The sequence below is a fragment of the Symphalangus syndactylus genome, chromosome 16 (assembly GCF_028878055.3).
Source record: "Symphalangus syndactylus isolate Jambi chromosome 16, NHGRI_mSymSyn1-v2.1_pri, whole genome shotgun sequence".
In the NCBI taxonomy this organism is placed as follows: Eukaryota; Metazoa; Chordata; class Mammalia; order Primates; family Hylobatidae; genus Symphalangus; species Symphalangus syndactylus.
The window spans coordinates 46,784,107-46,799,106 of record NC_072438.2 but is presented as its reverse complement, the minus strand read 5'-3'; the positions used below and the strand labels follow the sequence as shown (position 1 = coordinate 46,799,106).

General features: G+C 46.7%; 2 protein-coding genes across 4 annotated transcripts in view; one reads left to right on the top strand and one right to left on the bottom strand.

Annotated features, from left to right (window-relative positions):
- Positions 1–13,156, bottom strand: part of N4BP2 (NEDD4 binding protein 2) — a 127,133-nt gene extending 113,977 nt beyond the window's left edge. For all 3 annotated transcript variants that reach the window (XM_063619774.1, XM_055246429.2, XM_063619773.1), the window contains exon 1: positions 11,395–13,156. In XM_063619774.1, coding sequence (XP_063475844.1) covers positions 11,395–12,388 — 994 coding nt within the window. In that variant the 5' untranslated portion in view covers positions 12,389–13,156. The remainder of the gene's footprint in view (positions 1–11,394) is intronic.
- Positions 3,683–4,130, top strand: LOC129464940 (ATP synthase subunit g, mitochondrial-like). Its single transcript, XM_055246477.2, has one exon. The coding sequence runs from the start codon at positions 3,721–3,723 to the stop codon at positions 4,030–4,032; it is 312 nt and encodes a 103-aa protein (XP_055102452.1). The 5' UTR covers positions 3,683–3,720; the 3' UTR covers positions 4,033–4,130.
- Positions 13,157–15,000: the final 1,844 nt, after the last annotated feature.

Sequence of the window (15,000 nt, the reverse complement as noted above, 5' to 3'; positions counted from 1 at the left end):
CCCAGGAGTTCAAGACCAGCCTGGGCAACATGGCAAAACCTCATCTCTACAAAAATTATCTAGGTGTGGTGGTGCACACCTGTGGTTCCAGCTACTCAGAAGGCTGAGGTGGGAGGATGGCTTGAGTCCGGGGAGGTCAAGGCTGCAGTGAGCCATGATCACACCACTGCACTCCAGCCTGGGTGACAGAGCAAGACCCTGTCTCAAAAAAAAAAAAAAAAAAGGAAATTAGGTCATATGCTGCAACACGGAAGAATCTTGAGGACATTATGCTAAGTGAAATAAGCCAGTCACTCCAAAAACAGCAATAACAATAACAAAAAGCTGCATCTTTCTACTTACATAGGGTATCTACAAGTAATCAAACTCTAGACACAGAAAGTAGAATCGTGGTTGCCAAGGGCTAGGAAGGAGAAAACGGGTTCACTGGGTACAGAGTTTCAGTTTGGCAAGATGAAAAAAACTGCACAACAGCCGGGCGCGGTGGCTCACGCTTGTAATCCCAGCACTTTGGGAGGCGAGGCGGGCGGATCACGAGGTCAGGAGATCGAGACCACGGTGAAACCCCGTCTCTACTAAAAATACAAAAAAATTAGCCGGGCGTGGTGGTGGGCGCCTGTAGTCCCAGCTACTCGGAGAGGCTGAGGCAGGAGAATGGCGTGAACCCAGTAGGCGGGGCTTGCAGTGAGCCGAGATTGCGCCACCGCACTCCATCCAGCCTGGGCGACAGAGCAAGACTCCGTCTCAAAAAAAAAAAAAAAAACTGCACAACAATACAATATGCGTAGTTAACACTACTGTACTCTTAAAAGTGGTTAAGATAGTAAATACGTTGTACTTTTTTCCCCAACTAAAAAAAAAAACTATGAGTAGCTTAACTACAAAGAAAAAAATTGAGAGAAGGTGATTTAGCAGAGAAAGAGAATGTTCACTCAAGAGAGATAGAGTCAAAAACAGACCAGGGCTAGGCACGGTGGCTCACACCTGTAATCCCAGCACTTTGGGAGGCCAAGGCAGGTGGATCACTTGAGGTCAGGAGTTCGAGACCAGCCTGGCCAACATGGTGTAACCTCATCTCTACTAAAAAATACAAAAATTAGCTGTGTGTGGTGGCACATGCCTGTAGTCCCTGGTACTTGGGAGACTGAGGCAAGAGAATCGCTTGAACCTGGGAGGTAGAGGCTGCAATGAGCCGAGATCATGCCACTGTATTTCAGCCTGAGCAACAGAGTGAGATACTGTCTCAAAAAAAAAAAAAAAACAGAAGAGAAAATCACAAATAGAAATCCTGAGAAATGAACTAAATTTAATTACAACTACATAATCAATAATTAACTCTGGGTCCCCTGAAAAAAAAATGGGCCGGGCACAGTGGCTCACACCTGTAATCCCAACACACTGGGAGGCTGAGGCAGGCAGATCACAAGGTCAAGGGATTGAGACCATCCTGGCCAACACGGTGAAGCCCCATCTCTACTAAAAATACAAAAATTAGCTGGGTGTGGTGGCATGTGCCTGTAGTCCCAGCTACTCAGGAGACTGAGGCAGAAGAATCGCTTGAACCCAGGAGGCGGAGGTTGCAGTGAGCCGAGATCGTGCCACTGCACTCCAGCCTGGAGACAGATCGAGACTCCATCTCAAAGAAAAAAAAAAATGCTTTACTGGATCTTTATAGGTCCAGAAACTATGTGCAAAATACTCTACTAGGTACTTGTACTCGCCAGTGACTGTGCATGTATCATATCCATGCCCCCGGTCAACCACTTCTTACCTCCCAAACACTGCCAAAAAAGCCTCCATCCACTCCTACCTGACCTTAAAAATGTTAAAAAATTCAAATCCCTGCATTGGAAGAACTGTCTAGAAATTTTATTTTCTCCATGCACACAGAATTGATAATGATCAGACTAATCAAACTCCTATTATTTCCTATATGGTTTCAGTTTCTTAAAATGAAAGTAGTTTATATTTGTTGTTTCAACTTTTTTCTGTTGACTCCTTGACCCAATACAATCCACCCTCCCATCCCAAGCAGTATTTACTGGTTTTTTTCTGGCTGGCCCTTCTTGGTCTCTATCATGGATTTCCTGCCTTCTGCTCACTTTTTTCAGTGTCATTGCTCACTAAGGTTCTGTTCCTAATCTTTTGTTTGATTTACCTCTTCTAGGTCCATTCAAACCCATGGCTTCAATGCCTATAAGTGTGACTCCAGTCAATAATTTTCTCCTAAACCCCAATATAGTTAACTGCTTGACTGACATACCCACTTGAATATTCCATGGGCACTTCAAACCTGAGAGGTCCAGCTTAAATTTCCTTCAATGACTCTCTATAGCTTTCAAGATCAAGTTCCAACTTTGTGATAAAGCACTCAAGGACTTCTATGACGTGATCCTTTATCTACCTTTGGCCTCCTCTTCTTCTATATCTCATCAGGTACTCTCTAATCCACCTGTATCTAGTTATTTAAATGTTTCCCGGCCGGGCGCGGTGGCTCACGCTTGTAATCCCAGCACTTTGGGAGGCCGAGGCGGGCGGATCACGAGGTCAGGAGATCGAGACCACGGTGAAACCCCGTCTCTACTAAAAATACAAAAAAATTAGCTGGGCGTGGTGGCGGGCGCCTGTAGTCCCAGCTACTTGGAGAGGCTGAGGCAGGAGAATGGCGTGAACCCGGGAGGCGGAGCTTGCAGTGAGCCGAGATTGCGCCACTGCACTCCAGCCTGGGCGACAGAGCGAGACTCCGTCTCAAAAAAAAAAAAAAAAAATGTTTCCCACACAAGGTAGCCCATTTCACAGCTCTGTGCCTTATACATTCTCTGCCTGAAAGTCCCTCTAACCCCAGCCGGGCACAGTGGCTCATGCTTGTAATCCAAACACTTTGGGAGGCTGAGGTGGGCAGATCAGGAGGTCAGGAGTTCAAGACCAGTCTGGGCAACATGGTAAAACCCCATCTCTAGTAAAAATACAAAAATTAGCGAGTGTGGTGGTGCGTACCTGTAATCCCAGCTACTCAGGAGGCTGAGGCAGGAGAATCGTTTGAACCCGGGAGGCGGAGGTTGCAGTGAGCTGAGATCATGCCACTGCACTCCAGCCTGGGAAACAGAGCGAGACTCCGTCTCTACTCCATCACATCCAACCCACATTTCTTGGTTCAATTTACTTTCCTTTAGGAAAGTTTCCCACTATCTCAAAGCATGATTTAGCCACAGCTCCCAATGCACCCTAGACATCTCTCTATCTTAGCACCCCTGTATTTACTTGTTGAGACTACTAGTCTGTAAGCATCTTGAAGATAAGTGTTTTATTTAGCAAACAAGAGCTCAATAAATACTTGTTATTGCCAGGCACGGTGGCTCACGCCTGTAACCCCAGCATTTTGGGAGGCCGAGGCAGGCAGATCACGAGGTCAGGAGTTTGAGACCAGCCTGACCAACATGGCAAAACCCCGTCCCTACTAAAAATACAAAAATTAGCCAGGTGTGATGGTGCACGCTTGTAGTCCCAGCTACTCAGGAGGCTGAGGCAGGAGAATCGCTTGAACCCAGGTGGCAGAGGTTGCAGTGAGTCAGGATCACGCCATTGCACTCCAGCCTGGGCAACAGAGCGAGACTCTGTCTCAAATAAATAAATAAATACATACATACATACATACATACTTCCTATAAGCTAGCATATTCAGCCGGCGGTTCAGGGCGACGGACTTTCCATCCCAGAACCATGGCCCAATTTATCCATAACCTTATGGAGAAGACCCCGGCGCTGATGAATGCTGCTGTGACTTACTCGAAGCCTCGATTGGCCACATTTTGGTACTATGCCAAGGTTGAGCTGGTTCCTCCCACCCCTGCTGAGATCCCTAGAGCTATTCAGAGCCTGAAAAAAATAGTCAATAGTGCTCAGACTCGTAGCTTCAAACAGCTCACAGTTAAGGAAGCTGTGCTGAATGGTTTGGTGGCCACTGAGGTGTTGATGTGGTTTTATGTCGGAGAGATTATAGGCAAGCATAGCATCACTGGCTATGATGTTTGAAGACCAATCTTTAACATCTGATTATATTTGATTTATTATTTGAGTGTTGTTGGACCATGTGTGATCAGGCTGCTATCTGAATAAAATAAGATTTGTTAAAATAAATAAATAAATAAGCTAGCATAAGCCAAAAGGCCAACTTCTTTAAAATGTTGGACTTACCATTTTAGTACCTGGAATACACAGGTCCATATTACAGGGCATCTCTTTACCACAAATAAAGTACCAATGAAAATAAATTCATAATCAGAAAGGTGGTTAAGAATTACAGTGGATGAGGCCAGACACAGTAGTTCACAGGTGGTCCCAGCACCTTGGGAGGCTGAGGCAGCAGGATCACTTGAGCTCAGGAGTTCGAGACCAGCCTAGGCAACATAGTGAGACCCCCCCCCCCACCATCTCTCTAAATAAATAAATAAAATTGGCCAGCACAGTGGCTCACACCTGTAATCCCAGCACTTTGGGAGGCCGACGCAGGAGGATCATCTGAGGTCAGGAGTTCAAGACCAACCTGGCCAACATAGTGAAACCCTGTCTCTACTAAAAAGACAAAAAATTAGCTGGGTGTGGTGATGCACACCTGTAATCCCAGCTACTCAGGAGGCTGAGACAGGAGAATCGCTTGAACACGGGAGGTGGAGGTTGTAGTAAGCCGAGATCACACCACTGCACTCCAACCTGGGCAACAACAGCAAAACTCCGTCTCAAAAAAATTAATTAATTAATTAAATTAAAAGTAAATCCATCAATAAAACTATAAAGAATTAAAGTGGATATTCTTTATGTCTGCCCAGAACTCCATCCCCTCCCCTACTCAAGGTCTGCTCTGCTTTTTGCTAACAGATCCCTGGCCATGTAAGTGAGCATATCACACAACCTAGAATGAACTAAGCATAGTACTTCATCCCCTCAAACGCTAGATTTGGTCAAGGTTCTAGTTGATACCCCTGTGCTGCCAGGAACCAGGTTTACCATGTGAGGAAACATATTTGCAGTAAAAGGAATGAAGCCAGTATGCACAGAGTATAAGTATGGAAAGGTCCCAACTATGGGAAAGTTCCCACCTTAGCTCTTCATGGCCATCCTTATCCATACAATTGTCTATTATATGGTCATATGAATGCATAACTTTTTCCCCTACAGGCTACTTCAAGCTGTATTTCTGTTACTTGAACTCCAAAAAGTTCTAACTAATAAAATAGAGCAACTAAATTGATAAAAATTAGACATCAAAGGATATTTTTCATTCAGGCTATAAAAGCACCTGGTATGCCTTCTCTGGCTTAGAAAACTTTCATCTATCAAATATAGTGTCCCTTTCCTCTCCTATTAGATAAACCCCAAAATTACTATTTCATTTTCTTTCAATACACTCCATGCAAATCACATCATTTTTTAAGACAGTCCGTTTACCGCTATGTGGTGAGATGACAAATAAGCAAGCAATCACAATGTAATGAAAAACATGGAGCGCTAAGGACCCAAAGAGGAGGCCCATGTAACTCAGACTTGAAGTATCCAAGGGCTTTCTCCTAGAGCTACCACCTAGGCTGAGACCTGAAAGACAAGCCTGAGTTAACAAAACAAAAGTGAGGGTAAGGAACAAACTAGGAAAGGTATTCCAGACAGAAAGAAGCTTCTGAACTCAAGCGCAGATTTAAGAACTCTGATCCCTTCAGGGAGAAATACAAGGAACTTAATAGGGCTAGCACACTGACAGCCAAGTGTCAATAAGGATCCAAATCATGAGGATCCTGAAAGCCAAGTGAAGAAGTTCAGAAGTCTCAAAAAAAAAAAAAAGAAGTTCAAAAGTTATCCTAAAGGCCATGAAAAGTCACAAAAAAGTTTTAAGCAGAGGAGTTACATGCTTAAATGTGTTAGACAGATTACTCTAGCTACAGTGGGAAAAATGCATTGGAAGACTGAAAGCAGGGATGAGCTGTTAGGAGGCTCGTGCAACAACCCAGGTGAGAGATGATACTAACCATGGAGTAGGAGGGCAGCAGTGAGGATAGCGAAAAGGAACAGATTCAAGAGATATTAAAGAGAGGAGGATCACGAGGTCAGGAGATCGAGACTATCCTGGCTAACATGGTGAAACCCCGTCTCAACTAAAAATACAAAAAATTAGCCGGGCATGGTGGCGGGCACCTGTAGTCCCGGCTACTCAGGAGACTGAGGCAGGAGAATTGCTTGAACCCAGGAGGCAGAGATTGCAGCAAGCCAAGATCGCACCACTGCACTCCAGCCTAGGTGACAGAGCGAGACTCCGTCTCAAAAAAAAAAAAAGGAACCAAAAAATAAAGCAGTAAAAACAAAACAAAAAATAAATAAATAAACCAAAAAATAAATAAATAAATAGAACAGCAAATTAATGAAAATATTTTCAAGAAAAAAAGATACTAATGGCCAGGCATGGTGGTTCACACCTGTAATCCCAGCACTTTGGGAGGCCGAGGCAGGCGGATCACCCGAGGTCAGGAGTTCCAGACCACCCTGGCCAACATGGCAAAAACTCATTTCTACTAAACATACAAAAATTAGCCAAGCGTGGTGGCAGGTGCCTGTAATCCCAGCTGCTCTGGAGGCTGAGGCAGGAGAATCACTTGAACGTGGTAGGCGGAGGTTGCAGTGAGCCGAGATCACGCCATTGCACTCCACCCTGGGCAACAAGAGCAAAACTCCACCTCAAAAAAGAAAAAAAAAAAAAAATATGCCAGGCACAGCGGCTCAAGCCTGTAATCCCAGCACTTCGGGAGGCCGAAGCGGGCGGATCACCTGAGGTTAGGAGTTCGAGACCAGCCTGGCCAACATGGTGAAACCCCATCTCTACTAAAAATACAAAAATTAGCTGGGCGTGGTGGTGCGCATCTTAAATCCCAGCTACTTGGGAGGATGAGGCAGAAGAATCACTTGAACCCAGGAGGCAGAGGTTGCAGTGAGCTGGGATCATGCCATGGCACTCCAGACTAGGCAACAAGAGCGAGACTCCATCTCAAAAATAAATAAATAAATAAATAAATAAATTAAAAAAATGAAATTAAAATATGCAAATTAGCTGATCATGGCGGTGGGCACCTGTAATCCCAGCTACTCGGGAGGCTGAGGCAGGAGAATCGTTTGAACCTGGGAGGCAGAGGTTGCAGTGAGCCGAGATTGTGCCACAGCACTCCAGCCTGGGCAACATAGCGAGACTCCACCACAAAAAATAATAATAATAAAGACACTAATAACCTTATATCTGGGGCTTGTATAAAGTTTTAAGAAAAACAGCCAGCTGAGCATGGTGGCTCACACCTGTAATTCTAGGGCTTTAGGAGGCCAAGGTGGGAAGACTGCTCGAGCCCAGAAGTTTGAGACCAGCCTGGGCAATGTGGCAACACCCCATCTCAATTTAAATTTTAAAAAAAGAAGAAGAAAAGAAAAGCAGCCAATACATGATCAAAGGATATGGTCACACAATCCACATTTAGAAAAACAGGCCAGGCGTGGTGGCTCAGGCCCATATTCCTAGCAACTTGGGAGGTTGAAGTGAGAAGACTGCTTGAGCCCACAAGTTTGTGACCAGCCTAGGCAACACAGCGAGACCTTGTCTCTACAAAAAAATTTTTAAAATGAGCCAGGTATGGTGGTATGTGCCTATACTCCCAGCTACTCGGGAGGCTATTGCAAGAGGATCCCTTGAGCCCAGGAATTCAAGGCTACAGTGAGCTATAATCGTGCCACTGTACTCCAACCTGGGCAACAGAGGGAGACCCTGTCTCAAAAAAAAAAAAAAAATCTAGCTACTTAGCCGCATAAATTTATTAAAGGCTCTTTTAATTTTTAAAGTATGTACGGCCAGGCACAGTGGCTCACGCCTATAATCCCAGCACTTTGGGAGGGCAAGGCGGGTGGATCACCTGAAGTCAGGAGTTCGAGACCAGCCTGACCAACAAGGTGTAACCCCGTCACTACTAAAAATAAAAATATTAGCCGGGCATGGTGGTATGCACCTGTAATCCTAGCTACTTGGGAGGCTGAGGCAGGAGAATTGCTTGCACCCGGGAGGCAGAGGTTGCAGAGAGCCAAGATGGCATCATTGCACTCCAGCCTGGGCAACAGAGCAAGACTCCATCTCAAAAAAATTAAATAAAGTATGAGAGCTCAGATAGAACTGATTAACCACAATCTAGATGTACAGTTCTAATAAAATAATTTCTGGAGGGCAATGCTGAGATTTAAGCTCTCGGGTAAGAAAGTAAAATACTCTTCCCAAGGCGCAGTCACAGTGGCTCACGCCTGTAATCTCAGCACCTTGAGAGGCTGAGGCAGGAAGATTGCTTGAGCCCAGGAGTTCGAGAGCAGCCTGAGCAACATAGTGAGACCGTGTCTTTTTAAAAAAAGAAAAAAAAAAAAGATTAAGGTTTTGGGTCACAAAGATCTAAGTCTGACTGAAACCTACCTGATACATACATAACACTCCCACACACTAGTCGGGTAACTTTCAGCAACTTTCTTAATATTTCTCAGTCTCTGTCTCCTCCTCTGTAAGAATAGTGCAAATCTCAGAGTTGTAAGAATTAAATACAAGCACATATGTAAAGTGCTTAAAACAGCACCTGGTGTGCATGTGTGTATACATACACGTACACCACTTCATTACTATGAGGACGAGGGCAATGAGGTTGATAATGATACATGGTTTGATGCATGCTTACTCAATATCGAGCAAGGTAGGTATCAAAAAAGTGTTCAATCTAAGGCCAGGTGGGGTGGCTCACACCTGTAATCCTAGCACTTTGGGAGGCCTAGGCGGGTGGATCACTTGAGGCCAGGAGTACAGACCAGCCTCACCAACATGGCAAAAACCCATCCCTACTAAAAATACAGAAGTTAGCCAGGTGTGGTGTTGAGCACCTGTAATCTCAGCTACTCCAGAGGCTGAGACAAGATAGCACTGCTGCACTCCAGCCTGGGCGACAGAGTGAGGCTCTGTCTCAAAATACATACATACATACATACATAAAAAATGCTCAATCTCTTCTTAAATTCCTAACATAAACTACTTCTAAAGGCATTTAATAGACAACTGATTCTTCCCAAGACTTACAATATGATTTTGCATATAAAAAGCTGAAAGGAAAGCAAAGAAGGTAGGTAGCTATTTTTCTGAAATTCATTGACTAATAAATGGTTGCTGCTTTGCATATCAAAAGACATGCATAATCATGGCTAATCATGATGAAAAGGGAGGTTTTAAAAGGAAAATAATCAGCGTTTTAAAACAGCCGGGCGGGCGTGGTGGTCACTCCTGTAATCCCAGCACTTTGGGAGGCCGAGGCAGGTGGATCGCTTGAGCTCAGGGGTTTGAGACCAGCCTGGGCAACATGGCGAAACCTCCTCTCTACCAAAAATACAAAAATTAGCCGGGCATAGTGGCTTGCGCCTCTAGTCCCAGCTACTCTAGGGGATGAGGTGGGAGGATGGCTTGAGCCAGGGAGGCAGACGTTGCAGTGAGCTGAGATAGTGCCACTGCACTCCAGCCTTGGCGATATGGCCAGACCTTGTCTCAAAAAAATAAATAAATAAAATAAGATGCAACTATGTAACAGTATTTAGATTTAAAATAAATATTTTAAAAAACATGCAACTACAGTGATAATATTTAGCCTCTACTGTGTACAAACAAGATACTATGCCTACTTTAATATACTTTAATGAAGGAAAAAACATGCCTCTACCATAATTTAAGCCTATTTTTTCTACGAAATACAGTACTTCTATCTCCCCTTCAAATCAACTAAAGTCAACAAGTACACAAACTGGCATTAGTACTTAATGCGTGCTGGTTTCTACTGCTTTATTCTTTATTGTTTTACAGGTTAGTCTTTTTTCATTAACTAAATTGTAGCCTCCTTGCAAAAAAGCAGCCATTTGTTTCCTATTCTTCCCACCATGTCCACTACAGCTCCTCACTCCAACCCCCCATCCTAGCACGGCACTTAAGTAATAAAGGTCCTGGGAGCGAAACTCAAAACTGTTTATTTCTGACCTTCAGCAATAAACAATGTTAGAAAGGCAGATGGAACCACGTTTATCAAAACACAGAACGCACGATGTTTACATTTCCTAAAGCGCGTAAGAAGTCTTTGAGTTAAAATTAAAGGATGAGAGTTAAAACGAGTTACAAAAGACAGCTGGTGTTTGAAAGAAAAACACTGGAAGTAATAAAAACGGAGTGAAAAGGCTAATGTTGGGATTAAAAGAAAACATTTTTTTAATACAGCTGCAAATCAGTCATTGTTTTCCGAGAGGCTAGGTTCACCTCCAGGATTTTCTTCTAGGAGCTCAACCAATCGCCACCTTTACTGAGTTAACCAGTCTCCAGGCAAGCAGTCCTTGCTGATTGGCTCAAAAATGTCGAGTAGAAAAAGCAGCCAATCCTGCCTTCAAGCCAGAACTCTGCCATGGAGACATTACAACCACTGCATGGCGAGAATGTGTACAAACCTGTCCGTGCCACAAATATCAGATCCTAGTTACAAAGGCTGCCGCCGAAAGGAAGAGCCTTTGAAGCCAACACTGACACTGACCTGTCATCTACATTCTATTACTCTAGCTCTCTTTCGGAGGGAAAAAAAAAAAAAACTATTTTAACCAAAAACGCACGAGGGATAAACTGTGCCCCCGCTAAGATGACTCACTCTATTGAGGACGAATTTCCAAACGGACGGCTTAGAGAGGGTCCAGATGAGAGAGGGGCTCTAGAAAGGGTCAAAGTTGCAGATGGGGGCAGGGGAGGCGGGACGAGGGCCAAAGACACACAAAAGCCGGGGAGGGGAAAGTCTCCCCGCAGTCTCCAAAATCCGAACGTGTGAGTGGCTGTGTGTCTGGACTTGAAGTGAGTAAATAAACGGCTTTGCTAGGACTATGTGCTCAAGAAGGTGGCCTGAAGTTCCCAGAAGGCTCCGCTTGGCAAACACCTAAGGCGCCTGGAGGGGCGCAAGGTCAGGTCCTGGCGGGAACAGATCTGGGAGGAAACCTCGGGGGGTCAAGAGGGGTGTGTCTGGGGCCTGGAGGCCCGCCAGGCACTCGGAGGCCAAGGAAGCGGCCGCGGCCCCCGCCTTCGCCCGGCCTCGGGCTGAGCGCCAGGGCCCGCCTCTCGCCGACGCCTCACTTCCCTTCCGTCCGGGCAGCCGGGCCCGCGGGTCGGATCGGAGGCGGCCCACGCCGGGCCCCACATTCAGGGCTTGGGGGTTCACTCGCCGCGCCGCCCACCGCTGCTTCAGGCCCTCCGCTTCGGCTCGGCGCCCCGGGACCCCTAACCTCCAGGGCCCTCACCTCGGACCCGCCTCCCTGCCTCCCACCCACCGCCTTTACCTGTTTCTGGAGCGGGCAGAGGGCGTCGAAGCCGGGGCCGCGTCGTCGAACGCACAACGCGGCGCCGCAGGTCCGCAACCCTTTCCCGCCGGCGCCACTGCGCTCTCCCGCGCCGCGCAGGGCTAGCAAGCAGCTGCGGCCGCGGGGAAGACGCGGCGAGCGCGCCTGGCGGGGAGACACTGCCGCTCTCCGTCCGGCCGGGGAAGAGCAGCCGCGCAGAAGCCCGCCGCGAGAGGGCGGGTGGGCGGCCGGGTGGGGAGGGGTCTCGAGGCGCCGGCAATAGCTGCCACGTCGCCCAGGTGGATCGCCGCCCACCGCCCCCCCAAGCCCGCCGGCTGTCCGCCACGACCTCTGCTTCGTCCCCGAGCTCCGCCTCGGCGCGGCGGCCGGGGGGACTTGAGCCCGCGGGCGCTCCCACCTCTCCCGCTCCCGTTGGAGAGCAAGCCCTGCCCGGCCGGTTCGGCGGCTTCCGGTCGCCCACCCCCCAAGGCTCGCCCGAGAGCCGGCCGTGGTCCCCACTTTTTTTATCGGGGGTCCCTGGAGGAGCAAGCCCCTCTTCGAGTGTCGGGTTCCGCTGGGAGGGAAGGCGGGAGCTGTTTGGCGCTGGGGAACGTTGCAACAGGCCCGGAATTTTTGCCAAAATAAGCGGCGCGGTAAACCACAGCTGTTTATAGCCCTCGGCACTCTCCCGAGCCCCAAAAAATAAAACAAACACAAGGTCGGCCTCGCGGGGTGAGGGGAGAGAGGAAAGCAGAGCTGGGGCGAGCCCTGACGCGCGCGGGGTCCAAGCTGCAAGTTGGGAGGGACGGCGAGGCGAGCGACCGGCCTCGGCATTGCCTGACTGGGGCTGTGGCCGCTGCGGCGGGCACGGGAACCCGCCTTCTCGCGCGCGGCTCTCCTGCGGGGGGCTTCCGGGCGCGCGGCCTCGGAGCCCCACGGGGAGACAAAGGGGTCGGCGACTGCCACGGGGTGGAGGGAGGCCGCCCAGCCCCATCGGCCTTGCCAGCGTGCGGTCTGAGCTCGGGGAATGTGTGCGCCTTAGCCGGTGGAACCGCAGCCGCTGGCCTTTGCCCCCAGTTCGAGCTTGAGTTTTCGAGTGCCAAGAAAAGGCAAAGACGTACTTTTCCCTCTTGCGACCGCTGTAGTGTAAGTCCGTCCCCAAGCCTGCACCATTTTTTTTTCTCTTAACTCTGCTTTCCCTGGTTTATTTGTTCTGGGTTCTGATGTGAAATGTTTAGTGTTTTCGGGGTACGCAAATTTTTCACCTTTGCTTTCTGGCTGGTGGTGGTGGTGATGGTAGTGGTTGTGGTTTTGCCTGTTTTTTACTTCCTCCGTCCCCTCCCTTTGCAATTACTTTTCATTCCACGTGCGGTGGTTTTTTCCAGAATAGAGAAGCGAAATAACCTCATAACAAAGTGTCCCTTTGCATCGAAGAGACATTGTTGGTTGTTATGGCAGTTGTTTTAAACAGTGTAAATTTGGGGCAAGTGCAAATGGTTTTTGTCGTTTAGGTCTAACTGGAACACTTATTCACAATGAGAACGTTCTAGTGCTTTTTCAAGAAACCAGTAATATATAAGGAGAGAACTCAAGATGGTAAATTTTCTGATGAAACCATCCACATAGAAAAATAGGGGAATTTTTCCTTTTGTATGAATTTTGTATTTATAAGAGGTCTCGAGTCCCAATGTTAAATCACAGACTTCATGTTGATCCTTGAAAAAAAAAATCACTATACAAAAACCCCTTAATGCTTTTATTAAATTTCAAAGACAAAAAATTGTAATAACCCAGAATTTCAAGAGATAAATAGCTGTTGCTGAGAACCTAACATTAACTCTGCCTCTAAACAGCCATTATAAGAGACTAAAAACTGTAATATATGCCACTTTAGAAGTGAAAGAACCCTAGTAATTATAAACTTGAAAGATGTCGAGGAAATTAATATTTTGTTTTTGAAATATGTTCACCATGATAATAAAAACAAGCATTTAAATTATTTTCCTTTGAACATCTGTTAAGGATTCATCAAATCTTAAGTCAGAACAATAAGAAATAAACTCTTCTTAACATTGGAAAATATATTTCTAGCCACAAAGACAACACCAAAGCTGAATGTTTTTAAAGTTTGTTTACTATGGCAATAAGAAGAACATCAATACCATAAAGTTCTGAAAGTGAGACTGGAATGAAGAACAAAGCAATCTTCACTCAACATTCGCAATATCAGCCTTCGGTTGTGAATATTTATAAAGATTTCCTCGTTTCTTATTGGTTCAAATTCTAAGCCAATGGGAAAAGTACAACACGTCTTTTAAAAGGTTAAGCATCAATCAGCATTAGATTAGTATCTGGGATAAAGGCTTTGTTTATCATGCCCGTTCTCATTGAAGTTCATGTCCCTTTAAATTTCTTTTTTTTTTTTTTTTTTTTTGGGTGACTAGAGTTGCTCTGTTGCCCAGGCTGGAGTGCAGTGGCAAAATCTCAGCTCACTTCAACTTAATGCCTCCCGGGTTCAATCGATTCTTGTGCCTCAGCCCCCCCGAATAGCGGGAATTGCAGGCGTCCGCCACCAAACCCAGCAAATTTTTGTATTTTTAGTAGAGGAAGGGTTTATCTATGTTGTCCAGGCTGGCCTGTAACTCCTGACCTCAGGTGATCCTCCCACCTCAGCCTCCCAAAGTGCTGGAATTACAGGTGTGAGCCACTGCGCCGGGCCGTGTCTCTTTAAATTTCAAAGAAGACACTTAAGAATTAGGGCCTGGCACAGTGGCTCACGCCTGTAATCCCAGCACTTTGGGAGGCCGAGGCAGGCGGATCGGATCACGAGACCAGGAAATTGAGACCATCCTAGCCAACATAGTGAAACCGCGTCTCTACTAAAAATGCAAAAAGTAGCTGGGCGTGGTGGTGTACACCTATGGTCCCAGCTACTCGGGAGGCTGAGGCAAGAGAATCGCTTGAACTGGGGAGGCTGAGGTTGCAGTGAGCCGAGATTGCAGCACTGCACGCCAGCCTGGGCAACAGAGCAAGACTCCATCTCAAAAAAAGAATTATTGACTATCCTGTGGGTGCCACTCCTGCTCACACCCTCTTCAGTCTTCCAGTTGGTTTTATTACAATTGGTTGTGTTAGAATTATGTGACAATATATCTAAAATGCCAGATAAATCTGAGGAATGGTAAAATGTCTACTAAATAAGTTAAAGTGAATCCTGGCATTTTAGATAAAAACTTACCTTTAAGGAAAGACTGAAGTTTATATTTTCGGAAATGTCTTGGATTTTTGTAAAAAAAACAAAACTGCCAAGTCGTCAGAAGTAAACCTTTTTTTTTTTTTTTTGAGACGGAGTCTCGCTCTGTCGCCCAGGCTGGAGTGCAGTGGCGCAATCTCGGCTCACTGCAAGCTCCGCCTCCCAGGTTCACGCCATTCTCCTGCCTCAGCCTCTCCGAGTAGCTGGGACTACAGGCGCCCGCCACCACGCCCTGCTAATTTTTTTTTGTATTTTTAGTAGAGACGGGGTTTCACCGTGGTCTCGATCTCCTGACCTCGTGATCCGCCCACCTCGGCCTCCCAAAGTGCTGGGATTACAAGCGTGAGCCACCG

Excerpts from the sequence above, each read along its gene's own strand:
- LOC129464940 (XM_055246477.2), top strand. The coding sequence starts at position 3,721 with ATGGCCCAATTTATCCATAACCTTATGGAGAAGACCCCGGCGCTGATG.